A 27,228-nucleotide genomic window follows, 5' to 3' on the forward strand; every position below is an offset into this window, starting at 1 on the left:
AATAACAACTACCAATAAAATCCCTAAATACACATGCTGGCTTTTCCTTTGACGCAAGTCACTGAAACTGTGCGGTTACCTTCAAGGCACATTTATATCTGTATGCCTGCCCGCAATTAATATATGGCGACATAGGCACACACAACACAGAAACATCCCAACACAAACATGCCACACAGACAGAACGTGCTAGAATCTCCGTGTGTGAAGGGGACAGACCTGTGTGTGAAGCTGTATCGGAGAGGGTTCTCCGCTTCGGAGCGTCCTGAAACACTCTGCTAAGCTGGGGCTGGCCTGAGCCCTCTGTTAAAAACAATATACCACACACTATGTTACAGCACTTGTGTGTTTTTTTCCTTTTACAGCTAGACTAAATGGTGCCTTACAATGCTCTGCAAACATAATAAGTGTCTGTTCCTTCCAATGCACATTATATAGTACCATAAATGCATTGATCTTAACCATCTGTGGCCCAAGTAGGATTCCAACTTCTACCTCCAAAAGTTATAATAAAGCCACCACAGAGACGGCCTAGTGGCAGCTATCAAACATGGGAATACCAACATGGACCATCTATGACTCGCTGGCAAATTGTGGTATATTTTTTATGTACCTCTGAGACCAACTTCAATCAGCAATGTCTTGATGCGTTAAGAAAGGCAAGCCCAGGCTAATCGAATCTACCCGTAGTTAACAGTACCCCTGCCTTTCTCCTAGTTCCCACCGATCAATACTATTGATGTGTGAAAGGTTTCTGTATTGACCACGATAGCTAGGAGAGGCTCTTGGGATCAGTGCGTGACTAGGAGCTCATTCAAAAAACACAGGTGGGGCACAGAATGGGAGTTAGGAAAGAGAAAGAAAAATAAAAAAGCTAGTCCATATTGACAAGCTAATCAGTTGCTCTATGCAGGGCTTTACACACATACACACAACATGCAAGACACACACACTCCCCCACGCACAGACAACAATACAGGAACGCAGACTCACCTCTCTGCCGTCCCTGGATGCTGCGCAGAGCGAGGATGTTCTGCTCATCGGCGAGGAACTGCCTCATCTTGTGGAACGGCTCCTTCCCCCTGATGGTTAGCTTGTTCCACGGCTTTGGTCTGGCCAAGATCTCGCTGACTGATCCCTGGGACAGTCCCAGCACATAATGACCAAACACACGCTGACCAATGTTGTGCTTGATCAGCTGCTCTTTCACTTGCCGAGCAATCTCCGCTGTGTCCATGTCCTCCCCGTCCAAAACACTTCCTGTATTAGCATCAGAGTGGCTTGGTGATGGGGAGGGGGCGCTGCCAGCTGTACTGCTCCCGTTAACAGGAGCCATGTCAGGGCTGGCTGGAGGTGGCTGGGGGCTGCTGGCTGCTAGAGGGATGGCAGCAGACCCTGAGCCAGGGGTGGAGGTAGGGATGGAGCTGAGGGTTGGCGTGAAGGGGGTGAACAGTAGAGCCCCACTGGGGATTCCAGAGGACTCCTGCAAGGCTTTTGAGTAGAAGGTCTGGAGCAGCTGCCGCTGAATCAAGGAGTTCAAAGCCATCTTACCACCCACCAGAGGGAAGACGGGGGAGTAGAAGTCCTGTCCAATGCCCGTAGGAGCGAAAGGGAGCGTTTCACTGCTGTTGCTGCTGCTGCTGGTGGTGGTGGTGGCAGTGTTGAGAGGGTCCGTGTGAGTGCGAGACAGGGGGCGCTGTGAGGAGGACGGAAGAGAGGGAGGGGGAGGAGGGGGTGAGGAAGAGGGGTCGCTTGGCGCGGTCTCCTCCTTCGCTGTGGACTCTTCTGTCCCTTTTCGCCCGGCTGACCCTACAAGAAAGGTCAGACACACCATGCATTATGGGGGGAGTCAACAAAAAAGGGGTTCCAAAACGAGAGAGAAAAAATAAAATAACAAACGTTGAAAGTTGTCTTAATCAAGTCTTTTTCAAATTAGTGAACTCTGTTTCCTTTTTTGCCAACCCCCCCAGGCAAGTGCCCATGCATTTGTGATTTCAACCTTTCTTGTAAGCCACAGCCTGGAGGGAAAAAAAAGGACAAACAAAACAATTGACACTGTGCCACTTAGGCAGATTAGCTTGGCCCAGGGCTCAGTCTCTTTTTCCCTCTCTCTCTGCTGCAGGCAAAGCAGAAGTAACTGGACAGAGCAAGATGATGTCCTTAGATAGCCAATACACCAAGTCCTCTTCCATGCTGCTGCAGAGTGTCCTTACACACCGATTTATTCCATTGTAGGTGTAGTAACATTGTTTTTAGTCCAGAAAAATACATCCAGGTGAAAAAACATAAATAAATAAAAAAAACTTCTGAAATTAGTTTGGCTTAACAGAAAAAAGACGCATGTCACCAAAAGACAGACTGCACAGCTCTGCTGACTCAAAACAAAGGCCCTCGGCTGCTTGTCTCCTAGAGAGTTCTACTGAATACATTTTTCTATTCACCAGAACAAATACAGACAAAAAATATATTTTCTCAGTCTTGTAACTACTAGAACCCATCTTGATAATAATCGCTGGGAGAAATATTATTCTAATGCATAACCATTGAGACTTAACATGATTGAGTAAGACAGTAAGCTCCTCTCACTGTGAATGTTAATCAATTCAAAGCTATTCAGCTATTCATGCCTAAAGCCATGACATTTCAAACCCATAAACACTGTTGCAGAGGGCAAGAGTCCTAATGTCGGGGGCATTGCACGTTGTCCTCGTTCTTGTGTAATGCGGCTCCGTTACCGTTCAGGTTGACCTCCTGCTGGGGTATTTACAAAACACCAAAGATGCCTTTTCCTCCCTTCCATGAAGAGCGGGACTACACCAGCAACATTTCCAAACCATGAGAAAGTTTTGCATGACTTTTGCATTATTTTTTTTTTCGACCAATGAACCTGTACATGTGGGCTGCTGTGGTGCAAATAATTCCGCAAACATTACGAGTTAAGTATTCTCAGAGAAAGACCATCTATATGCACACAAGATTGTATGCACTTCCCTGATGACTTGAACTGCAGCTAAAGCCTCATAATCTCCCTTGACCTTCTCTCTTTTTTTTGTTTTGTGAAAGCAGTTTGTCCGGTGTCGATGAACCCGGTCCTTACAGCAACATAAGACTTACCGCTGAGCTCGGTGTTGGCGATGCGCAAAGCGGCGCTCTCCGATTGAAGACTTCGGTTCCTCTCCAGTAACAGAACCTCCAGGGGTTTGGATGAGTCCTGGCAGAAAGGAGATCAGAAACAGAGGGGGAAATTAAAGCTTTTGACACAGCTTTTCTCCAGCCTCTCCTCTCAGATGGTCATGTTTACTGATCTAGTTGTGCAATTTTTGCTTTGTCAATAACTTAGTGGCTGCAACCTCAAGTCTACAGTCTGCTGCTTAGTCTTACCTGCACAGAGTCGGATGCTCCAAACTCCATAGCCTTGAGGATACTGAGAAAGGAGGGAGGGAAAAAAAGCAAGCATGAGAAAACCGCCAAATATACACAAACACACAGGATGCTAACTTTTCTATGTCTTTCTTTTTAATGACAAAGAGCGAGACTGACGATACAAAACTACAAACACAAAGGCTTCGCCTACGTAAGGGCACCCAATTGAGTTACCCACATTAAATGAAGAGACACATCTTCTGTTTACTGCGCGTGTCTAAAGACATCAGACTCGTGCAATAAACAGATCTGTACAGGACACACAAATGCCTGTGTTCACTCCTCACCTCAACTCCTTCTTCACCTCCTCATAGTCAGCTTGCTTCTGCAGCTTCTCCTCCAGCTCCTACACATTGCAAAGATGCAACAAAGACAATTAAAACAATAATACAAATCAACACTTGGATCTCAGTAGATCCTGCGTTTCTATTATTTACTTAACTCTACACAACGAAGGGTGTAAACTGGTGAATAGGGTTAAGCAAACGGGAAAAAGACAAGCTACGTAAGTTAGTAAAACTTACGTAGCTTGTCATTATAAATGAAAAGTTAAAGTGGCTTCCAACCAAAATCAGATGTTTGTTGCGTTGGTACCTTCAGAACTTTGGATTTGCTGCTAAGCTGCTGTTCCAGCTGTGAGATCTGGGAGCTGGTGGTCTCTCGGAGTTTGGTCAGGCTGGCCTGCAGTCTCTGCACATCTTCCACCAGCTGGGCAGTCTCTCTTTCTTTGGCCCTGAGCTCCGCCTCCAGATTTGAATGGGACGCCACCTCTTCCAACTGTTCCTAAAGTCCAAAAAGTTAGGCAGTTTAATTGAGTAAGTCTCCAGCCACATATAGTCTCAAGTTCTATCAAATGAATAATTTCATCAGTGGATGTTTTGTGTCAAACAAAGCTGATCAATATTGATTATCTTGTCAAAAGGCTTACTTCTTCAGATTCATAGCCACAGATGATGCAATCAATCACAATCACTTCATACCAAAGGAAAGTAGATAACTTTGGCGGAACAGTAGTAGCTGTACACTAACCAAGTCCCATGTCTGCAAGCTATTGGTTAAATCCAATAAATCAGTTAATCCATATACCAATCACATCTTACTTCTTAAGGAAGCTTAACTGGTTACTCCAGCATCTGACCTTTAATACCAGTGACTAAAGTCTATCCATAAAGTGAGGCTTAAAGCTATAGTCACTAGGGAGACCAGGGCACGGCAATAATTACTGTGACCAAATGCAGTGAACCAGCAATCTGGTCTGCCACCACTCGCAGTCAGTTGCCATCTTTAAAGCAACTTGCATTAAGATGGTAATAAAAAGGCAAAAAGACTCTTGCTGTGATCAGTGTGTAACTGAATGGGTTGATTTGGCAATTACATAAAATCTGTTTGTGATAATGGTGATCAACTGTGGCAAATCTATTGGCATCTACATACAACGAAACTCACATTATCTACTCGTAATCAGAATTCAGTCAGAACCTCATGGATTTGTAACAGAAATGAAAATGTTCCTCCACAAATAATGATATAGTTGCTGCAGGACAGTGATTTAAAAATGATGATGTGCACAACCTAACATATATACAGAAATATAACCAGAAGCAGGCAACCACTTGAGCCAAGCTCCCAACTGCAGAGACGGGCAGCTGAGTTGCGTTTATTGGCACATGCTCGCTCAGACTGCCAACACATTGCAATCAATCTGTCTGTGTTTAAAAATTAAATGGCAATTATTTGCAAACCTTCACCAATCTGTCAGAGTGATGGCAGTCGGTCCGAGCTGGACTGTGTGTGTTTGGAGACAGGCTGCCTCCCACAAGGGGATCTGTGCAGTCGCCTTGCGATCAAAAGTGGTCTGCTAAAGGTCGATGGTGTTGCATGCTCAGCCTTTGGATGATCAGTTTGTTCCAGCAACGACTTGCAAAAGATTTATTTAAATCACTGAGCAACCGCCTATTTTTCCTAGTGGCAAAGAGGTTGCCACCCTATTTTTACTCTAGTGTGACTGAGCCATTAATCAGTCTGTCAGTGTAGCATAAAAAGGCCAAGCTGATCTTTAGCCTATCAATCCAGTGAATGAGTGAAACGTGTTACCGTGTTTGGGTCAGCCTTGGCCGGGCTGCTGAGCTGCTGGGATTGGTTGCTCAAGGACAGCTGCTCTCTGACTGACTCTGCCTCTCTCTGAGCTGCTTCTGCTCGCTGGAAAGAAAAAGAAAAGGAGAAACGTTCAGGGAAAATCCTGTGTCGCAGGTTCCTACAGTTAAAACACTATTAATCTAAAGTTTAACGCAGATCACTTCTGTGTGAGTTCAGTGTTAATTTTAATGTACACGCTTTCCCGTTTTCCCTACTCAACCTGTCTCATTTTTTCCGCTAGCCCTGGAGAAAAAATTAAAGAGCTATTTAACACATCCTTCGAGACAGACAAAATGGGAATAGTGAGCCCAAGAAAGCGGGAATAAAAGTTTTTGTTCATATGCAAAACCCCTCCCCTTTTACTCTGTTTAAAATCTGTCAAATCGGTGACCGTTGCTCATTGACAGCAAAGACATCTGTGAAGGAGAGGAGTACAATGCTGAATGCACAACACTAGCAATCAAACTGAACAAGTTTTTCAGTACACAATCTTCTATCAGTCAACTGCACTTTTTATTTGGAAAGCGAGTCAGCCCCTTTCAGCGTAAATAATGATATACTTCAGAGTGGAGGGTGGCTGGAAATGCGATGTACAAATTTAGAATGACAACCAAGAGCGAACATTTCCTTAATTAAAAATCTCAAGTTATTCCTGAGCATTGAGATGACACCCGCTGCCTGGTGTTTACTGCTAAAGTGCCGTGCTCCAGTAGGGAATCATCTACCACGCCGGCCAACTTGCCATCATTAGGAGTTACAGGGAGCCGATTCCACAGTGTTCCTAATTGCAACCATATTGAGAGCTGTTATTGACTGGGTGGGAGTTGGACTGCTAGTTGCAAAAGAAAATCCTGTTTTCCATTTTCTTCTTATAAAAGCATATAAAAAGTCTGTGACTGAGCTGGAGGCCATGCTGTCATCCTCTGTAAACCTCAAATCAGAAGTGTGAATAGAGTGTGTGTTTGTGTGTGCGGCATTATAGTCGGAGCGTTAACCTTTAGGCTAATATTAACATTACATGCCTATGCTACCCCTTTAACCACAAATCATACTCTTGGGCTAATAATGAAAGTTAACAACAATGACATTAACAGATACCACAGGAATATTTACAACACGAGGGCAGAGGGCAGACCGGGGGGCTTATTTCAGCTGGATGGGTTTAGTAGGTGTGTAATAAACAAGCAAAAGAAACCGCAACCCTCGCAGTGATAAGCAAGCCACATCTCATGGATTCTCAATAGACAGGAATATTTCGATATTTTTAAAGGTCTATTTTTCATGTCAACAAACCCACAATAGAAAAAAGACCAAAACCACCTTTCTGAGATTCTCTCAGCAACAGGCCCTCATGCTCTTTATGAAGGTTAAAGAACAGTTTCTTTAAAAAACAAAATAATATCCAAAAAATTATGCCCACTGTGACCTTAATCAAACCAAAGCACACTGTGCAAGTGTACTTATTATAATAGCTTATTAGAAATAATATTTATACAGCAAAGTGCTTCACATATTGGATAAAACCACACATTAAATATGTTTCAATGCCCCCGACTTACACAATTTCAAGCATATGGTCTTAAACACACCAACAATAAAAACATTTGTGTGACCAATATCGTAAAAATAAAGCGCAAGTATTTAAGAAAAAGTTAACCCGTTTAGCAGACATTTAAAATAAACCACAGATTTCTGAAGGATTTCGGAGACAATAAGGAATCCAAAGTTCAGCTGCCAAAACCTCAAAGACTCAATTTAAAGTAAACGGTTAATCAGAGATCGACTGTCATCACAAAACACTCAAAATAAAAAGCAGGAGCCTGGCCATGCAGGACTTTGTATGCGATTCATTGAATTCAATTAAAATGAACGCTAAACCTCACTGCAATTAACATGGAGGGGTGTCAAACACAAGGCTCGGGTGCCACAATCAGCCCAGCAAAGTAAGAGATAAACAATTAAAGGACAGAAAGTCCCTATCAACTATTTTTCTGTTGACAAAGTTTCTTTTCTTTTTTTTTCTTTTAAATGGGTCCACAATAAAATAAATGACACACAGTGGATGTGTGTTAGCACAATAAAAAACTTGTTGGTGGTTTGGTCATGTCACATTTGTTTAGAGGAAGCTAAAATATAAAATATCACTAAAATAAATTGTTTTAAATCGGTTTACCTCATGTTTGCCTCCACAACAATTTCAGCCAGCATTTGTTTGGTCTACAATTTAACAATGAAACTTGTGAAGACAACTTGGACAGTGTTGCACTTAAACAAAAAAAAAAATACTATTCAGTATTAAACCGAGCGGGCTACCTGATTGGCTCTTTCCAGGTCTGTCATCAAGATCTCAATCTCATCCGCCCTAAGAGACAGAAAAACATGTGTTGTTACTTCAGATAAATGCACAGAGGATATAAAAAAAACAAAAAAACAAATATGGATAAATGAATGATGACGACTCGCAGAAAGAGAGGTGCACAGATTTAGAGCATCCCGGTACGGTGTCCATTAAGCTACTGTCTAAATTTCACCTTAATCCATTGATTGTGAACTCCATAACCCAAACAGCTTGTATATGTGCGTGCATACATGTATTTAAATGTGTGTGTGTCTATGAGTGTAGGTGTGCACATGTAAGCCCCTAAACCCAGGCCACACTAAAACAGAGGGATTACATTAATAGAGCTCTAAGTCCTAATACAGCAGACTAATCTGCTATGAAGCTGTGTGATTGTGTCTGACTAATGGTCTGGATGGAGGCCATGGTTCACCTCTCACTTGCTAGAGGTCAAACAGCAAGAATACATCCCCGTAATACCACCTCTCATTGGACTTTGGGAAAAATATTTTAAATAATCCCTCCATCGTGAGAGACGTGGATACCTGGCACTTTTCTGTGAACAATGAGCGGGAACTGAAGAATACAGAAGCGCAGCGAATGTTAATATTTCGTAATGACGACTTTAACTTTGAGTTAAACTACAATTGCCTTTCTGTTTTTGAGTTTTCAACATGCGTGAATATGTTTCCCAGCACGAGGAGGCTTTGGAAATAGTGACCTCACCGATGGTCTATAACGCAATGCAACGACATGGCATAAATGCATGCGTGTTTATTTAAGACATTCCTCGCTGATAAGAATACGCGAGTGGCACCGAGTGGAAAGGCGTGAGGCGCATATGTGCACTGCGCGTCCATTAAGACCTTTTGATTTTATTGCAATCTTTTGATAGTGAACCCAGTAGCCCACGCAGCTTTTGTATTTGTGTGTCACAGTATGAGAAACAGTGTTATGTCCCATAGGCTTGAGTACTACTGATTTGAATGTGTTTAACAAAACAGACACAGTTGATATTAGGTCAACATTGTGCCACAGGCAATGCAGCAAAAAGAATCAGATGTGGGTGGGAGAGCTTTTCACTCTCCGCTTTTATTCTTTCCCTAACAGTTAAAAGGATCTAGTATGTATTTAAGCAACATAATAGTACACTACCTCAACAGCTTTTATCCCGTCTTAAGCTATAGTGTGCAGGACCCGCAAGCGCACTCAAATCGCGCACCCGCGCACACAAATGTTAAGGTCAGAGAGCCAACAAGCTAGAAAAGCTTGTAATGGAGAGCGTTTATGGGTAGTAATGCAACCCAAATACACCACCGCTCCTGCTCCAAATGTGATCATTTAATCAAAGTACAGATGCACAAAGTCTTCTTAAATAACCTTTGGATTTGGCTGTATTTGGGAATTATAAAGGCAAAGCTAGAGGCTGAGGGCCAAAGCAGAGCACAGGGAAGGGATTTTCTGCATATCCTGATACAGTCAGTCAGTCAGTCAGTCGCTGGGCAGGGCAGGAACTGTCCGTGGCCCGCCAATGCACCCGCTGGAATGACTTCATCAAACACTGGAGAGTAAAAGGGGGGGTGGGTCCTTCGTGATGATAAAGTCTGATTTTATAGCACCCAAACTTATCTATAAAACACCATACAGCAGCCACAGGGAGGAGCTATAGAGTAGATACACAGCCAAAATGGAAAATGCACACAATCAGCGCACACTCAAACACACTTGCACACACTCTTTTGTACCATGAAAGCCAATGGGTGCACCCAGTGACATCAGTGAGTACTATAGGACTTCTGAAACAAGCCCAGAGCCTCTGAGGCCCTACTGTACTTCCTCCATCTCAGACAGGCCTTTTCATCTCCTATCATCTTCTCTCTTGCTCCTCACTCAAGCGCTCCTTTTCTTTTCCACCCTTTGCCTGCCTCCATCCTTTCCCCCTCAACCGTTGCCTTCCCATCGCCCTCCACTTTTTTCACCCCCTCCTTTCATCTTTTTCTTCCTTCCACCTCCCCTCTCTCATCTTTCGCCCTCTCTTCCTCGGCCTCTGTCCTCGGTGCCAGCAGGATATTCCCCTGATTTAGATTTTCATTTCCCTCCTCTATCGCTCTCTTATCCCCTCTTCCTCGCTGATGCCTCCAGCCCCTGGCTCGCTTTTTGCCCTCCAGCTTTCATCACTCCATTCCTTTTCTTTCCTTGGCTTTCTCCACATTGCGTTTTCACAGCGTGTTACCTTGGGGATTTCAAGGAGGCTTAAAAAGAAGCTAGCTGTGAGACCGTGTCTGTGTGTATGTTGTGCGCCATTTTGTGTTGTTGTGTGCTTGGGCTGGACACCGGAAAGAAAGCCCTATTGACCGGTGCCTAATTATCGGCAATTAAACGGATTTTAACCAAAATATTATCAAAGCCTCCTACATGCAGATAAAGCTATGCGCAAACATACAGAGGAGTCTCCGCACACTCAGCTCACACACTCACACACACATACACACACAAAGCATCCTGTGGGGCTGGAGATCAATATATCATTAATCTTTAACAGGGACTAAACGGGTAAAATGCGGCCAAGCCAGACCCTCACAGCGTCGACACAGAGAAGGGGGGGGGGGCTACGCTACATCTGCAGGCCCGCCTCCCGCTGAAGCTGAGACTCTCCGGGCGCTGCAAACATCGACCAAATTCTCAGGGAGTGTGTTTGTGTACGTCCACGGGTGTTTGTGAGAGTGTGTTAGTGCTTATTTTAAAAGGCAGATTACCCAAATGCAGCGAGAGGATGGGGGGGATTTGTCACGCAATGTCCTCCTTAGTGAAAAGTTCAGAGCGAGTGTGTGCGTGTGTGCGCGTTTGTGTGTGTGTACCCGCACGTGTCTGTGCGCTTGTGAGGAGAGAAGCGCATGATATGTATGTATGCGTTTGTGTTTCGCAGTGCCAAAATGTATGCAGTTAAAGGGTTAAAAGTTGTGTTCAGCCAAACACTGGCGATTTGCTCAGCCAAGCAGTAAACGGGGGAAGGACTCCAAGGACTGGGAGGGTGCAGGGTTAGAGAGGGTTTGTGTGTGCTTTAAAGCGTTGCATTAAAATTTCAGATCACAGCACGCCACATAGTCAAGGACCCTGACTGCCTCGGGCTCACGAGTGAGTGAGTGAGCGAATGAGTGAGTGTATACTTGTACGTGTGTGTGTGTGTGTGTATTTATGTGGGTGGGCATGTGTTTATTAGCTTCTGTAAGCAAATGGGACCTACTATAAGTGTCTTTTCAAAAAGTGTTTTCTTCTGACATAAAACGAAGAGACAAGGACGCCAAAAGAAAGCGTAAAGAAATGTAGGAAGAAAAAAAAAAGAAGAAGAAGTGCAGGAAAGGGGACGGGGGGAGGGAGGGCCTTCTGATAGACTATGAAACATATTGATTAGTGCTATTACACCGTGTGCAATTTCGTCCTGTGGTCTTTCCTCTCACACTAAAAAAAAACCAAACACCTAATGCAGGAGACAAACGACAAAGTGTGCGAGTGAGCGAGGTAAGAGGGAAAAAAGGAAAAAAACAGGGAGAAAAAAAAAAATTTGTGAGGAAGACAGAAGAGGGATCGATTTGTTTTTAACAGCCAATCAATTTAACAACTCTTAATGGAGAGGCACAGTGAGTTTGGGGCCAGGTAAATGGGATGGGGTGGCGATGGTGGTGGTGGTGGGGTGGCCTTAAAAGCCAAGTTGATACTCTCCCGTACTTTGTGTATGAACACAGGATGCCCTTGACCATTTTATTATCAGTCCCTGGATTTAGCCAAAAGAGCTCATATTTCAGTCAAGGCAGGGTGATCCCCCCCTTCCCCGGAAATGTAATTTTTCAGCTTTGCGTATGCGATTCTGGTGCTCACGAGGTTCTGGGTCCTGCTGCTAACCCAGAGGGAACGAGGAGTGTGAATGTCATAAAGTGCCACTTCACAGTGCGGAGTGCTGACATGGAAAAGCTTCTGTTCTCATCCTCAACACTACTATAAGATCAATAATGATAGATGCCCAAAGCTCGACTGAAGCCATCTCATCTTACAGGTCCTATTAGAAAACATATGTAGCTTTCAATCTGGCACCTCTCTATCAAGTCTCTGATGAAATCTGAAAGCTCTTTACCCCATTAAGACATCAGGCGCCTATATAAGACTTATACGTACATATCAGGTCTTAATGGATTAAACAAAACCACACACACATCCGCGCGCACAAAACAAACTCTATTTTGATGTTTTAGTTTGGCTGCAGAATACATTACAATCCCTTTCAGTATTTACAGTGCATGGGTAATGCCGGGATTTGGAGGCTGCTGGCTGTTGTGGGAGAAAATCCAGCTGTTAGGGAGAGAAGGGGGAGTTTCCATGCAAGGAGATTCACTAAACAGGATGATTATGTCAGGAGGAGAGTATGGAGGAGCCAGAGGGGAGAAGTCACCCGCAAACACACATAGATCAGTGAGGCACGTACTTTGCTGTGGATTCCTCGTCATACTTTGTCTTCAAATCAAAGAGCTCGGCCTGAGTTGTTTCAAGTGCTGCAAAAGACGGTGAGAGACAGTTAAGGGTTTTCCTGGTGCAAAGTGAGCTGAAGAAGCAGATCCAGACATGAGCGATACTTTTTAAAAGAGCATTAAAGGTGTAAACATTATCTTTGACAGCTTCTTACTACTAAAGTCTTATTTCACACGAGAAACTTTGGCATTTCTGTTTCTCAGTGATGACAGCTGAGATTTTCTTAGATCTCCAGGCCTCGCAGACACCTAGTCCAGATGTGTCAGATTAACTATGAGTGTTAAACATAATAATCACCAGTAGCTGTTTTTTTTTTTAAACTCATTTTCACAATGGGTGAACATTTATTGAGAAATAGAGAGGAATAGAGGGAATCTATTATGATTTCCTTTTTTCTGTCACACAAAGGTGGATGATCACATTACAAATGACAAGTTTTAAGTAATATGGTCGGTGTATGTGGATGTAACCCCTATGAGCCCAAAGCTCCGGTTAAATATATTCTTTTTTTCTACTTTGGGATCTGCATGATATCACTGAGAGGGGATATCCTTATATGGTCATCTCGGGAACGCAGCTTTGCCTGGGAGCACAGACGCTCCACCCACCTGATGTTTCAACCCTTCTATTTGTCAGTCTGAAGAAAGCTGGATTAAAGGGAGGTGGAAGGGAGCTAAAACAGCTTGTTTCAGGACAGCAGAATACAGGGCTTCACGGGTTTAAGGTAAACAAAGATGACGCTGAACTTTTAAATCATACAAAGCTACTCTACAAAAGTACAGGGATAAAAATATGGAACTGGAGATTAATATAATAAGTCCCCTTTAAGAAGTTTTCAAAGGCTTAATAGCCAGCCCAACTACACTTTCAGTGATAAGAGCACTTTATCTAAAGGTGGGTAAACAATCCCCAGGTGTGTACAGGCTGCGTAGGCTGGTACCTGTCTGTAGGGACCGGGCTTTCTGTTCGGCCTCCTCCAACCTTGAGGACATGGAGTCCTGGCTCTCCTGGAGTTTCCTACAAGAGACCAGGTAGCAGAAAGTCACAGTCAGTCAAGAGATACTGAGTCAGTAAATTCTGAGCTCACACTTTGTGGAAACTGCGACTATTCTCTATTTTCCCACCATTTCTGAAGTGTTTTCCACCCTAAAATCCTCCCAACACAACCCACTCCTCATTAAGCAGCCCTATTAGGCAGGAATGTCTGGCCACTGGGGCACACTGCACCCAGGGGGGAGAGAGAGAGAGAGAGTGCGCGAGGCTTGACTAAGGGAGAGGGGGGAGGGGGCGACAGAAACCACAAGGATAAAATAGATTCATTCTTAGCATATAAAAAGTTGGGCTCTGCTGAGAAATTGCCACTGCGTGTAAAAACATCAATAATCTAGCACAAAGATGGTCTTTATGGCACTCTTTGATGCCCCCCTTCCCCGCCAATCTGTCTCTCCTGTCATCTCTATTTTTCTGCCCTCTACTTCATCCTTTCATCTCCCTCACTCTCTCTACCCTTCGCTCATTCCTTGCAGGATGAAATGCATCGGAGGTGCCATCCATTTACTCCCCCCCCCCTTCTCTCTCAGACACAGGAAGTCAGCTCACTGCAGACAGGAAGGGGCCCATAAAACACTGACGTACAGGAAATACAATTGGACAACTGATCTTCTACTGTACGTATGAAAGGGACAGTGAGCTTTAATACAGCTTCGTCAAACAAACGAGATGACTGACAGGAGGAAAACGTGCTTTGTAAAGTCCATTTCATATTAGTAAACTGTATACGTCAACTTGAAATGAGGACTTTCATCAGAGGGATGGTGTTTTAAAGACTGCAAGCAGCTTGTAGCTTGGAGAAAATCCATAGCGTTCAGTGCATCGGGTCTCATTCGCTTAGAATTACAGCGGAGACTGTTTGGAGTCAGTATATCATTACTAAATCTGCATGGTGAGAGTGCGATTTAGTAGTAAAACTGCATATTAACATGCTTGAAGAGGAACTCCATACTGTGCAGCTGAGCACTTGTGACACGCTGAATTTAATCTGTTAATTCTGTCGGTCTCAAACTTTCATTTCATTGCTGATAAAAACGTTCAGGTCTGACGCATCCATCAGAGCTTTTTTAGCTCTTGTTCTCCCTCAGTGAAAATATGCTGCGTCTTTAAGCCCCGAGGCTGCAGCGGCTAATCACATGAAGCCTCATCACTCAGATGTCTGCACATCTCTTTTTTATTTGATTTGATTACTTCAAAATAAGAGCACACATTATCCAAGTTAATATGGGATCACAAGATAGCTTAAACTAGTTACTGTTTTTTGGGATCCAATGTAGAAGCAAAGGAGCCTGAGTTAGTTGTTACGTGAAACAATATTCCTGCCTCAAGTCCATTATACTTTAGGCCAAATTGGCCCTTTTCTGGAAAATGGCAGTATTAAAGCATTTTAGCCTCACTAAGCAGTTTTTTTTAAATGTCCCTAAAGCATCCGGAAGCATTTTTTGAGCTTATTACTGCCCCCGTCTTCCTGTACACCTGAAAATTACACACTTTAACAAAAAAAAAACCATTGTATTGAAATAAAGTAGTCTTTATCAGCAAAGCATATTTTTGCACAGCAGAGGCCCATGGCAGCAAAATATCCAACATAACGGCTGAAAAGTATCTTGGTAAACAGAAAATGGGAGTGGATGGTGTCGATTCCCATCAAAGCGAGAATGGCAAGCGCCCACATGACAAAAATGCTGGCATTGTCTTTTATGCAAGTTATCTCCATTCCTACATTTGTGCGCAGGAGGAAAGCAATAAGCAACAATTTGTTGATTAGACTGATAACTACTGAAAAAAGAGAAAAGAAAAAAAAAAGAAAAGAGCCCTTGGAGATTTGCTTAAGTAGGAATTAGTAAGTTGTGAACAGAGAGCCCTGCTAAATAAAGTCTGAAATCTTAAACCTATCATTCAAAGATAAGAATCAGCAGTTCTGCCTGAGGGCACAATGACCCAAAGCATTCAAACTGCAAAATAATGCAGAGGTTATTACTTTAAACACAGCTGCAGCAGCGCACATACGCACATAAACATGCGCAACTTTTACCTCTCCTTCTCTGCATAGTCGTTGTGTAGCTGGAGCTGCTTCTCTTGGGCCAGGTTCTCGGCTTGATTCTTCAGAGACTGCTCGTACTCGCGAATCTTCTCCTTCAAGGCCTTAATGGTCACCTCTGTGGAAGAGATTAGAGCAAAGAGGCGAGCACCGAGAGAAAAGAAGTCAGAAACGTGAGTGATCTAGATAGAAAACACAGACAGCAAACTACGGCACTTTTCTATATATCTGATATAAAATAGCAGTGACGATGTTTTTAGCGAGGTGTTTGACCTTTGCCTAAGAAGCAGCATTTCACATCCTGCATTCTTCCTCTGTGAGCACAGATGAAGACCTTGGCCCCCATGGCCCCGGTCTAATCTTTGAATCCGCAGCTGCCGTAGAATATTCAACTATCACTAAGAGCAGATATGCTGCATTCATTAGGACTGCATTAGTACCGAAACCCCATAACCTGCTGCCGGCTGAGCGCTGTATGGGGCAGCCTGAAATAAATCTAACACATAACTGGAGTAATAAATAGTCCTCCCTATGTGTGTGTGTGTGTGTGTGTGTGTTTCTCAGAGAAAGATATAAGTGAGTGAGACAATGATATAACGCATTGCTGCTCGCTACCTTTGACTGAGGGCTCTTAGCACTTTGTGTGTGTGTGCGTGTGATTTAAACTCCAGTCTCACTGCTCTGACACATAATCAATAGAGGAGAGTCCCCTCAGAGCCCTCTTACCCCTTAACTGCTTAACTGAACTTTAAACATTTAGGTTGCGGGGATCAATGGCCCCTGCACTCTGTGTGTGTGTATGTGTGTGAATGTGTGTGGTGTGTGTGTGTGTGAGAGAGAGTGTGCGGGCGGATCCGCGTGTGTGTTTAACAGGAGTGGGAGTTCCACAGTGTGTTTTGGGGTTTAAATATCCCCCATCTATTGAGGCGGGAAGGAGGGATAAAGGATGAGGGAACAGGAAAATCAATGGCAGAATGGAACCCTGCCGCTATCGAGCTGTTCCAATTAACTCTCACTGAGGAAAGGGGGATTCCAAAACATTCCCCCGTTCGCTCGCTCACTCCTCCTTTTCGACTGAAATTACACCACTTTTTATTACCGCTTCTCACTCATCTCTCCCCGCTGTTGTCAGTTTCTCCATCTTTAAGCGGATGTAGATCATTGCATTTTTTTTTTTTTTTTTACATTCCTCCAACTCTGTCACGTCTTTTTCATCCTCACGGGAAACTTTTTAAACGTAAACCTGTGGACATTTTAGTGTTTAGGATTTTTTTTTCCACATATCTCAATGTATGTCAAAGAGGTATAAACCCGCAATGATGAGGACAGATTTCAAGTAAAGCTGCACAAACAAGGCAGTCCACGCACACACGCAGGAAAGAATTCTGAAGCAAGAGTAGAGACTTTCTCACCTTTAGTCCCCTGAACTTTAAGACATTTCCACTTTCGAGAGAGCTATAAGCTAAACCGAAAATATGTCCAGAAACTGAAAATGTTGTGTTCATCTTGCTTCACATACTGCTCGTTTTTTTAATGAACTAAAACTACCTTTTCATACACAAGCAGGACAAAATTTTCCACTACACTTTTCACACACAGACTTGACAACAAGGCCACCAAAGTGTATCTGCCGATTCAATTTAGCAATGTTTTCTTTTTTAATCCATTAGAGAAAGAAAACAACTCAGTGGATAGTCTCCTCAGTTATATTTTCAATGTTCAGTTGCTGCTAACCAGCTGTACTCCAACACTTCCTATCTACAGGGCTGCTGTAGTGGCCCTCCTGGATATCACTTTAGCTGCTACTCCAACAAGTCTCTCCTAGACTTCAACTACCACAGCAAATCTGCAGCAGGTGACTCAGTGAGTCCGTATTCTGCTCCAACCAGACCCTCCTGTTACTGCAATTAGATGCAATCCAGGACAGGATGACTGGTCCACTGTAGGTCCAGCTGGGCATATTGTTTTTAATTTAGTTAACATCCTTTTTTTTTTTTTTTTTTTTTGAAGAAGAAGAAGAAGAAGAAGAAGAAAAAAAGAATCGCTCTACAACAGCTTTACAAAAGCTTTTCACTAAAACCCAGGTTACACAAGTTCTCTTCTCATTTAATTTTTTTAAAGTTTATTTTTAGGTTGCTGGGAAGAGGGATGGATAGCACAAGTGTAAAGAGACCAGAAGTGTAGGGAAAAGGAAATGACATGGAGTGAAGATCTGGACTCACTGGCATTAGTGTCTGTTTTTTTCACAAACGAGCGTCAACATAAAACACCGGAATGTGAAATTTTGATAAGTATTAACTAGTTAATTGTATGGTCTACATCTACTTCTGTCAAAGTCGGGAAAATCCCATAATGTGTGCCTGTGCACGCATCCGTCTCTAACCTTGGTTTTTAACCTCTGCAAACTCTTTGTTGTAGTCCTCCAGTGTCTCTCGAAGTTTGGTGTTCTCTGTCTCAATGTCGTGCATCCTCTGGAGCTTCAGCTGCAGCTGCTGAGCCAGCTCCAACACAGGTACAGGATCTGGTAGAGAAAACACACACCATGTTAACACACTGTAAAGCAGATCAGACAAGCAAGGGCGGCAAGGTGGTGTAGTGAGCTAGGAATAACTACATTCATGGCCCTGTGAGAGAGAGGGAGAGCTTGCCCTGGTGAAGAGTCCTTGGGCAAGGCAATGAATCTCTAGCAGCTCCAGGACAACTGTTCTGGAGCCGACCCTGACCTCTGATCCCCCTTTGGAGGATTAGTGGTTAGAGCAGAAACCAAAACATATCGCAATTACCAGTCATACTGCGATGAGGGGAGAACAGTCTGACATCTTCAAATCAGAGCTTGGCTTTACTTTTAGAAATAATAATGTGGCAGTAAATTCTATTTAATGTTAGTTATTTATAATAAACCTGTTTTCAAACTACTCTTCATGATAGAAGGTTCAATACTTTAGAGTAGGGATGTCCAACTCATTTAACATCGTGGGTCACACACAGCCCAGTTTGATCTTAGGTGGAACTGCATGATAAATGTGTAAAATTACAGAAAGAGTCATGATAGTTCATTGCACAGATTGTCCTGTAATTATAAAATATAAAGTTTTTGTTAATTTACTGTAGACTCACTAGTGGCTGAAAAGCAAGTGCTTTCCTGTCATTCAATTACTTTGGTGTAGTATGAATTGCACTGGGGGTAGGCAGTCTTTATCAACAGGAAAATCTTAAAAACTTGTGAAAATACAGTTTAAAGGCCGGATTCAAGTGTTCGTCGGGCCGATTCAAGCCCCCGGGCCTTATGTTTAATGCTCCTGCTATAGAGTAAAGCAGCTTAACCTTGATGCGTCTTCATCACTGGCTTCTCACGGCCACACTTAAATACATTATTCTCACTTACTGATAATGACCTAAAAAGAAAGTCATCAGGCTCTTATAACATCAGAGCACTTCGGTGATTAGAAAAGAACAGATCAAACTTCGTACTTATAAGTCACTGTTGGTTTACCCATTCTTTCCTAACAAAACTTTATCCATAAAGTCTATTGAACGATAGACTATCAGTCTTTGTATCAAGCGACCATTGTTGAGTTAGGAGATTAACTTTGGTTTCTGTATGCGGGAAAAAAACATAATGCGTCAACTGTTGGCGCAGCGGGAGAACCGGATAAGTAGAGGCACACAGTAACATAGAAGAGACAAATTAACAGGAGAGATTACTGGGCTATGATCAGTTAAAATGTTTCGCTATGATGCCGCTTGAAAGCGAGAAAGAAGAAAAACATGGGAGCAGACAGATGGACAAAGCGGAGCTGTAAAAACAGGCAATGAGAAAAGGTAAATACGAGATTAAAGAAACAGAGACAGAAGGAAGAAAGGCAACTTTCTGGAGGCATTTTACCAACATCTCTGAACACACAGCAGGGTTAACTGTCAGTGTGATGAAGAGAGGCCTGTCAGTCAGGCCAATCACATCTGATTGGTGCTCATGGGTGGCAGACTGGTGACAGGCAGCCAAGAGACGCAGGCGACGCTCATCAGCATGCCAGCTAAAAGAGCAGTTTATGTGTGTGTGTTTGTGTGTGCGTGTTTATGAGTGTGTGTGTGTGTTGTACAGATAAGAGGAACTGACAGCTTACAGCTGGGGGTAAGGGCTGTGTGTGTGCGCGCGCGTTTGTGTGTGTGACTCATGTCTGACGCAGTTAGATATCTTAACTATGCTAATGAGAGATCAGCAGAGAACGATTGGGGAATTTCATGCTGATTTTGTGCTGTCAAGGTGACACACCATGCAGGGCTTGGCTCTGACACACACACGCACGCACACACCTCTTCACATAAACACATGCGTTTGCTTCCAAAGTCTCACAAAAAAAAAATACACACAAGTACAAACACTCACTAACATAACTGTACGCCCTGAATTTGGACTCCTATCTGCCTCTGTGCCCTTGAAAAATCAACTTTCTCTCCCTCTTATCAAACCTGTGTCCTTCACTTGGACCCCCCCGCTTCAAATCAACTGTACAGCCTGTTAAAAGCAGTTTGACTGGTGGGCCACTGGTGCTGAACGCTCTCGCCAGACACCTTTAATCTAAACCAGAGCACACTGGGCTGACTAACCAGGCCTTCAGCTGATAGAAGACAGAACAAAACACACTGTTTCCTCTTTCAAGACTGCTGCATTAGTCAGGCCGGTCTGTGTCTGTGTGCGTGTATGCATCAGGCATTACATCATTGTCTCGCTGCAAGTTAAGAATAGCCCCGTCAGAGCTGGCGCTGACTTATTGGGAGCAGTACAATCCAAAGATATTACTGTAGGTCTATCCATGTGGGAATATGATGACCTCCTTACGCTATAGATGAACTCAACTCTTTCATTCCTGCATACGCGGCCCCTTCAGGGCTCCCGAGCAGCTGAAAGTCTCCTACCAGCAGCACTGTGGCTGTGTGTTCTGCAGCTCTCGGTGCCGCGCGGCCCTCCCTCAGCCTCAGTGCTGCTGGATGCGACCGCTCGTGTATGTGCACACTTTGCCGCGGCCAATTGTGGGCACGCTTGTCATCCGTATCAGGACGCACCTTCTGTTAAGACCCTATAACGGCTATACCAATGGGGATGAGGTCTCCTGGGGACATATTAAGACGTCGCACACGCCTGGATGAACAGTGAAGCAGCACCAGAGGGACGGTGTCACACGTTTTCTGCGTTTTTCCCTGTTGCTGCTGTCTGCACGGATGAGGGAAGGTCTCCCTGATTGCAATTCCGGACTAGGGAGGAGTCTACACAAACACACTTGTATCATCACTAAGAGCAGTCTTACCTGGGACATCGATTATTTTTTTGTACACGTTCAAGAAGGCGGCCTCTGCTTCTTTACTCCTCTTACTCAAGGCATCGATCTGCAAGGAGGAAAAATAAAACGTAATTGTTAAACGTCAGTTACCATACACTCCAAAAGCAGGCACATTAATTTAACGGTGAGAGCCGTCTACATATCTGTCTATCCTCACTATGCCTTGGTATGTTGCATGAGATCGGGGCCGTCATGACAGCGGCCACGTTGGTGTTTCCTTCCCGTGAAGTCAGTTCAGCTGTTCAGCCGATGACGGATGCGTTTCGTTTGCTGTGTACGTGTGTTCGTCTATCCGTCTGTCCTCGAGTGAGTGTGCCTAAGTCCTTCAGTCTGTTGTGTGTGTGTGTGTGTGTGTGTGTGTGTGTGTGTGTGTGTGTGTGTGTGTGTGTGAGATGGCGAGCCTGTGTGCAAATGTGTGTGTTTGTTTCCCCTCCAGCACACTGACATCATTAAACAGCTGGCTCAGTCTTTCCAGCCACAGCAGGGGCAGATTATTCAGTCAGCTCTTAGCAGCAATACAGTGTGGATCCATTACTGATGCAGCCATTAACACAAGAGGGCACGGCATGCATTCCATCACCGATATTATTGAAACGGACAGCATTAGATTGGATCTATAAGAGATTAATTCTAAAATCATACTGGAGAGGGGAACTTTTACGCTGTTGTCAATGCTGAAACATGAGGCAACGAGCTCTGCCATAGTCTCTGTGTCACACTTCAATATGAGAAGCAGACAGAGTAGGCGAAATGCATCTGAAATCAAGTCTAAATCGAGGGAAACAGATGCCAAATAAAGACATTCAGATGGTGCTACTGTACTGGGCAGAGCTACAGCTGACTACTCTGGCTCACGCACTCAGACTAAACAGCCTGTGTTTCTCTTCCAACTCCTCCAGCACATTCACTGAGAGAAAAGGAATAAAGACAAAAGCCTATATAAGTCCAAATATAAAGTCTTCACATTCCCAGCCAAGCCAGTAGTGTAGTTGATGGGTGGTTTAGGGGTTCTTGCCACTGTAAACAGAGCGGGCTACATGTAATACTGCCTGGGCTCCTATGGGAACCTAATAAATCTCTTCACATGGCTTTGATTCATCTCTAGTTTTTTAGCCGCAAAACATCTGGCCCTGAGTAGGCTGGTGCCAGCACCCCACCCCTCCCTCTTTTTTTCATTTCTCTGTGTCTTTCTCCCCGTCTCTCTCACAAATTCTCTCTCTTGTCACTTCCATGTTCTCTGACTCAGTCTTTTCTTTTCCTCAATTTGTTTTTTCCACTGTTAGCCTTTCTCACATGTTTCTCTGTCACACTTGAGTCTCTCTTGCATGCTCCTGCAATCTCCCTCCTCCCTCTCTCTCCAATACTAATATCTCTCGTTCTCACATCATGCTGCATCGTGTACTTTACCCTTCTTCGTGTGCTGTGTGACACTGAGCGATCAGAATCCTCAAATGCATGGCCGCTAATGGGAGATTACAGATACAGAGCACTAATACCTTTCTCACACACACCAACATCAAACCTGTCGAAATGTCCGTGCACACGTCTGTGTGTGTGTTTGTATATATAAGGGAATGTGATCAGAGACTTAAAGTCATGCCACACAATCTCATCATAAAAAAGAAACATACAAAAACCATCACACACACACAGAAAAAAAAAAATTATCTGCCAATGGCACCGAAGGAAGCCAGCTGCGTGACTGTACAATGACTGGGCCAAGGTCAGTGGTACACTAGCTTTATATAGCCCAACATGGGAGGCAGGAAATAGACATTTAATGTAGGACACACCCTACAGTTAGAGGCAGGTTAACTGCAGGACCAGAGCCATTAGAAGACCACCCAGGATTTGCAAATACAACCCTGCTGTTCCAAACTGCAGCTCTTTCAACCAATCCCAATGACATCTGCTATTACATGCTCCCCTGCCCCCATCCCACACACACACACACCAAGCAAAACAAATGAAGTGACACAAATGATACCTCACCAGTATCAGTAGGTTACTGATGAGAAGTGCTTGCAATTGCAAAAAGGTATCCCTGACAAGTCCACGCACACAAACACATACGTACATACGTCAGCACCTTGTGCCACCATCACTCAGCACCACCTTGCTCCCCTATCTAACCCGTAGTGTGTGAAGGGCATCGGGCTGACCTGTGTGTGTATACATATATATCTGTGTGTGTGTGTGTGTGTGTGTGTGTGTGTGTGTGGCCCCAGTGGAGTCTGATAAGGAAGGGGAGGCTATGGGAAGCAGAGACTGAAGCCTTGGATAATGGAAAAGCTTATCTGATCGATGGACCAACAAGGAACACTGAGTATGCAACATACACACACACACACACACACACACACACACACACACACACACACACACACATAACCCGTTTACCAAACTGAGGCCTTGTGGAAACACTACTGTTATTGGTAATAATTATGACCCGAGGGCATCCACCTTTCAATGACAAAGATTAAACAGAGTATCAAGACCTCCAAGTTCCTGGGCTAAAACTTTTTATTGTTCTGTCTGAGTTCTACATTCACTTAGTAAAGATTCACCCTCCTGGGTAAAATGCTTAAGGATGAGTTACTGTGGGATTTCGACAAGACCTTCTGGCTTCTGGTGCTGTCTTGTCCTTGATCAAAGCATTGAGGGGTAAGCAAACAAAGACGGGCTAAAATTACACATTCTCAGAGCAACTCATGTCGTGGCATGCAAGCGTGCAGAATAGGCGACTGATTGATGGGCTGCTCTAAGACTGGCGCGGGTGTACAGTATTATCTCAATAATCATAAGATAATGTCCTTCTCAGTTCCGCGACCACCCACTACGCGTCTCAGCGTGTTCTGGTGTGCACGCCGTCGAGGTGTGTCAACATGAGGATTGTGGAAACAGCTGACAAAGCCCCAATTATACCGCTGCTGTTTCTATTCTCTAAATAGACTGTGGATCATCAGCAGAACATGGAAGAACCACTATAAATTACAGCATTTTTACATAACCACTGGCTGTGGTTGTTGCTCTAACACAAGAATATGGAAACTAACCCAGTGTTAAACTGTAGCACTCTATGGCCAGTAGCAAAGCAGCCCTGTCACTATCTATTGAGATGATTTTCTTTCTCTGTGTGTGAGAGTGTGTGTGTATGTGTGTGTGTTAGAGAAAAGATTCTGCTGAATGTCCACCCACTCCAACCCCAAATAACGCCCCAGTCTAAACCAGCCGCTTCCACTCCTACCCACTGACTTTCACATATGGGAGCGAACTGGAAATGCATGGCTGCCAGTGAGGAGGAGCCACGACGGAAATGGGCCAAAATGACGGAGGAGGAGGATAGAGGGGGGGGGGGGGGGGGGGGGGGACAGCAGGGGTATGATATAGCACACACAAAAGTCACCTTTGATTGGTCAAGGTACACAAAAACCTTGGGCAAACTTAAAGTAAACATGCATGTGCCACAATGAGCAAAAATGGCTCATGATTCACCAAATCAACTGAAGGAAAAAAAAAGAAAAAACAACAACAAATATCCCCCCACAGAATCATGCAGACAAAGTCTGAGGAAATAGCACTCGGTGAGTTGTGACTGGCTAGAGCTAGGGTTTTGTGGTGCCTTTTTTTTTTTTTTTTGCAGGATGCAATTTAAACACACCCTCGGGCAACAGGACTTCATGAATAGGACAGAAAATCAAGAGCAGAGCAGAGCAAAGAAAAGAGGGAGAGGAAAGAAGGGGAAATGAGATAGTGGCAAGAAAGAGAACAGGAGATGGCGAAGTGAAGAGGGGAAAGAGAAAAGTGAGAGAGAAGAGATGATGATTGAAGACAAAAGTTAAAAAAAGAAAAAGAAAAAAAAGGCACTGCGAGAGGAAGCAAGTTAGCAGTTAATGAATGTCAAACAGGCTTCATAAAATGCATTATTTGATTACTTTGCTTGGAGCATGTTATGGATATCGCTGTGTCAATAATAATTTCCAAAAATAATCCACTCACCTCTCCTTGGAAGCTCTTAAGCAAAGGTGCAACCTGTTTCCGTAAATCCTAAAAAAAAATAAAGAGGAGATTAGTGAGTATCAAAAACAGAAGAATCAACTGAATATTTTAATCCTTAAATAGCACTAAATAACACAGGGACAAGTGGCAGAGATGCACAAGTTGTATAATGACTATGTAGCAATCGAATAAGCTGCTCAAGCAGTGACCGTTCCTGCTGCTGTCAACCTCAATGAAAAACAAAAGAAAAAAAACAAACAAAAAAAAAAAACACTGCGGTGCGTGAGTGATGAACATGATGTTAGGGAGGATGCCAGGTTTGTACCCGGAGGTGTTCCGGCGGACAGCGTTTCTCACAAGAACAGGTGCAGCACCACCTGGGCCACCCAGGGGCAGCGCTAGCGCACGTGAGAGTGAATGAGCCGAGGAGAAGGCCTACCGTTAATGCAAATCATGTCCGCGCACCAAATTTTATTTTATTTTTTTACTATAACGGAAACGCTCCTTATCCTCCCAAGTCCCATTGCATGACTTTCCAGTACAAGTCAGCAGTTTCAGATTAGATACCCGGTCGAGTACGTATCAGGGGAACATGCAAATCACCGTGCTGTTAGCTGAGCCCACATCCTGACAAACTGAACTGGAGCGTATGGTAAAAAGCGCGGCAGAATAGGACATTCTGTACAGGAACACTTGATTCTCACAGTTTGTGAATGCACGCGCACTCTCAAAACTGCCTAATGAAGATGTGAAGTAGGGCAACGACAGATGTGTGCTCGGGAGACTCGGCGCCTTTTAGAAACCCTCTGCCTTTAAAAGCCTAGCTGAGGGTGCAGGGGAACGTGCATCCCAAACTGACCTGGGACCAGTGTCTGGGGCCAGGCCTAATCCCAGGTTGGTCCAGACAGGCCGCTTGTCTGGGGCTGAGGACAGGTCGTGACCTTGGTGACCCCGCTTCATTGTTACCTCATCAGGGGTCGTTGCGGCTGTTTGTCTGGGCCAATTCAATATCCCCCCGCTGAGGGGTAATGACCTGCACCCTGCCCCCCCCTCAAAAAAACCCTCCTTCCCTCTTTTTTCTCCCTCTAACACAGAGGAGATGAAGAGCATGGAGGGAAAAAAAAAAAAAAGACCCACCCACACAAAACACCAGATAAGTGTCAGCTTCATCGTTTGCATTCTGATAATATTCTAATTTTACATTTCAGTTTCCTTTTAGTTTTTCGATGACTTGCACTACAGCATATTTGGATTCATGAAAATACAAAATATAAACAAAAGTTCACTTGTTTGGAACATCTATGCCCCCGTTTTGCTGCAAGGCAATGAAAATGCAACATTTAAGGCACTTTTCACTTCAGTATCTCACACTTTGTGTTATCATCAACTCAGCGCTGATTCACAGAACCTCTTATGAAAATACAGTAACCAAAAAAAGTAGTCCAGCAATAATTGCCGCCTTTGTTGAAATTATAATCTTCAGCTTTTTTTGAAGGAGTCTGCGCGATGAGTCAACTCGAGGCAACCATAAATTTTTTTTTAAGAAAACCAAATCATATGAAGTCGCTCTAACAATCTCATTAACTTTGAGTTTTTAGGTTTTAGTAGCTGTAAGCTTTCATAAATGCTGCAGCAACCTCAATGATTACTTACAATTATTATACTTTTGCATTTTTCTTCTTTCGTTTTTGTGTTTTTGTTTTCGATTTGGTTTATTTTCAGACAGTTTCCAGATGCGGATTGATTGTTTGGGGGAGAGAAAAACGTTTCGTTCTTTTCAGTGTTACTTTTAGTCTTTAATTACTTTAGTCTGGAGTGCTTTAGTCACATTTTTCAGAGGTTCAGAATAGAAATACGAACATAAACAAGATTTTCTAAAGGATGTTCATTCACACATGTAGACATCTCAAGTCTCGATAAACACATGGCAGGTAATAAAAGCAAATCAGACCAAAGTGACAAAACCTAAAACTGAAGATTTCAGTATTTTCTTTACTCTATTTTAGTTCGATTTAAGTTTAGCTTTTGTTTGTATTGAGCTTAACTAAAATGCTTCATTTACACCTACTTTTAGCTTTTAGTTAATTATAATAACCTAGTGTAGACTCAAACAAAAACAAACACACGCAAATACCACACGGCACCAAGCGACTCCTTCTGCTGAACACCGGAGTTTTAAACCCCTCTGGTCCACTCTGCGGTGCTCCACCCCCTGCCCCCTCCACTTCCAAAGATTTATGACCATATAACAACAATGCACACAGACACCATGGTCAGTGTGTGTGTGTGTGTGTGTGTGTGTGTGTGTGTGTGTGTGTGTGTAGTGAGGGGAGTGGAGGGGCCCAGGCAGCAAGAGATGGATGGCTGGTGTGTAAGCTGCC

At 43.8% G+C, this 27,228-nt stretch overlaps 1 protein-coding gene across 2 annotated transcripts in view; it reads right to left on the reverse strand.

Moving 5' to 3' along the window:
• cux1a (cut-like homeobox 1a) overlaps positions 1–27,228 on the reverse strand; it is a 57,481-nt gene that overhangs the window by 10,798 nt on the left and 19,455 nt on the right. The window contains exons 3-16 of one of the 2 annotated variants that reach the window (XM_085370857.1): positions 24,848–24,895; positions 20,816–20,894; positions 17,893–18,030; positions 15,504–15,627; positions 13,359–13,435; positions 12,375–12,441; positions 7,873–7,921; positions 5,518–5,622; positions 4,018–4,206; positions 3,711–3,769; positions 3,382–3,424; positions 3,115–3,211; positions 994–1,809; positions 220–303 (exon numbers count right to left, since the gene is read on the reverse strand). In XM_085370857.1, coding sequence (XP_085226983.1) covers positions 220–303; positions 994–1,809; positions 3,115–3,211; positions 3,382–3,424; positions 3,711–3,769; positions 4,018–4,206; positions 5,518–5,622; positions 7,873–7,921; positions 12,375–12,441; positions 13,359–13,435; positions 15,504–15,627; positions 17,893–18,030; positions 20,816–20,894; positions 24,848–24,895 — 1,975 coding nt within the window. The remainder of the gene's footprint in view (positions 1–219; positions 304–993; positions 1,810–3,114; positions 3,212–3,381; positions 3,425–3,710; positions 3,770–4,017; positions 4,207–5,517; positions 5,623–7,872; positions 7,922–12,374; positions 12,442–13,358; positions 13,436–15,503; positions 15,628–17,892; positions 18,031–20,815; positions 20,895–24,847; positions 24,896–27,228) is intronic. The other variant, XM_085370858.1, reaches the window with a different exon arrangement.

Source organism: Diplotaxodon limnothrissa, linkage group LG14 (assembly GCF_057381915.1).
Source record: "Diplotaxodon limnothrissa isolate DT_005_m linkage group LG14, D_limnothrissa_male_GT1.1, whole genome shotgun sequence".
NCBI lineage: Eukaryota > Metazoa > Chordata > Actinopteri > Cichliformes > Cichlidae > Diplotaxodon > Diplotaxodon limnothrissa.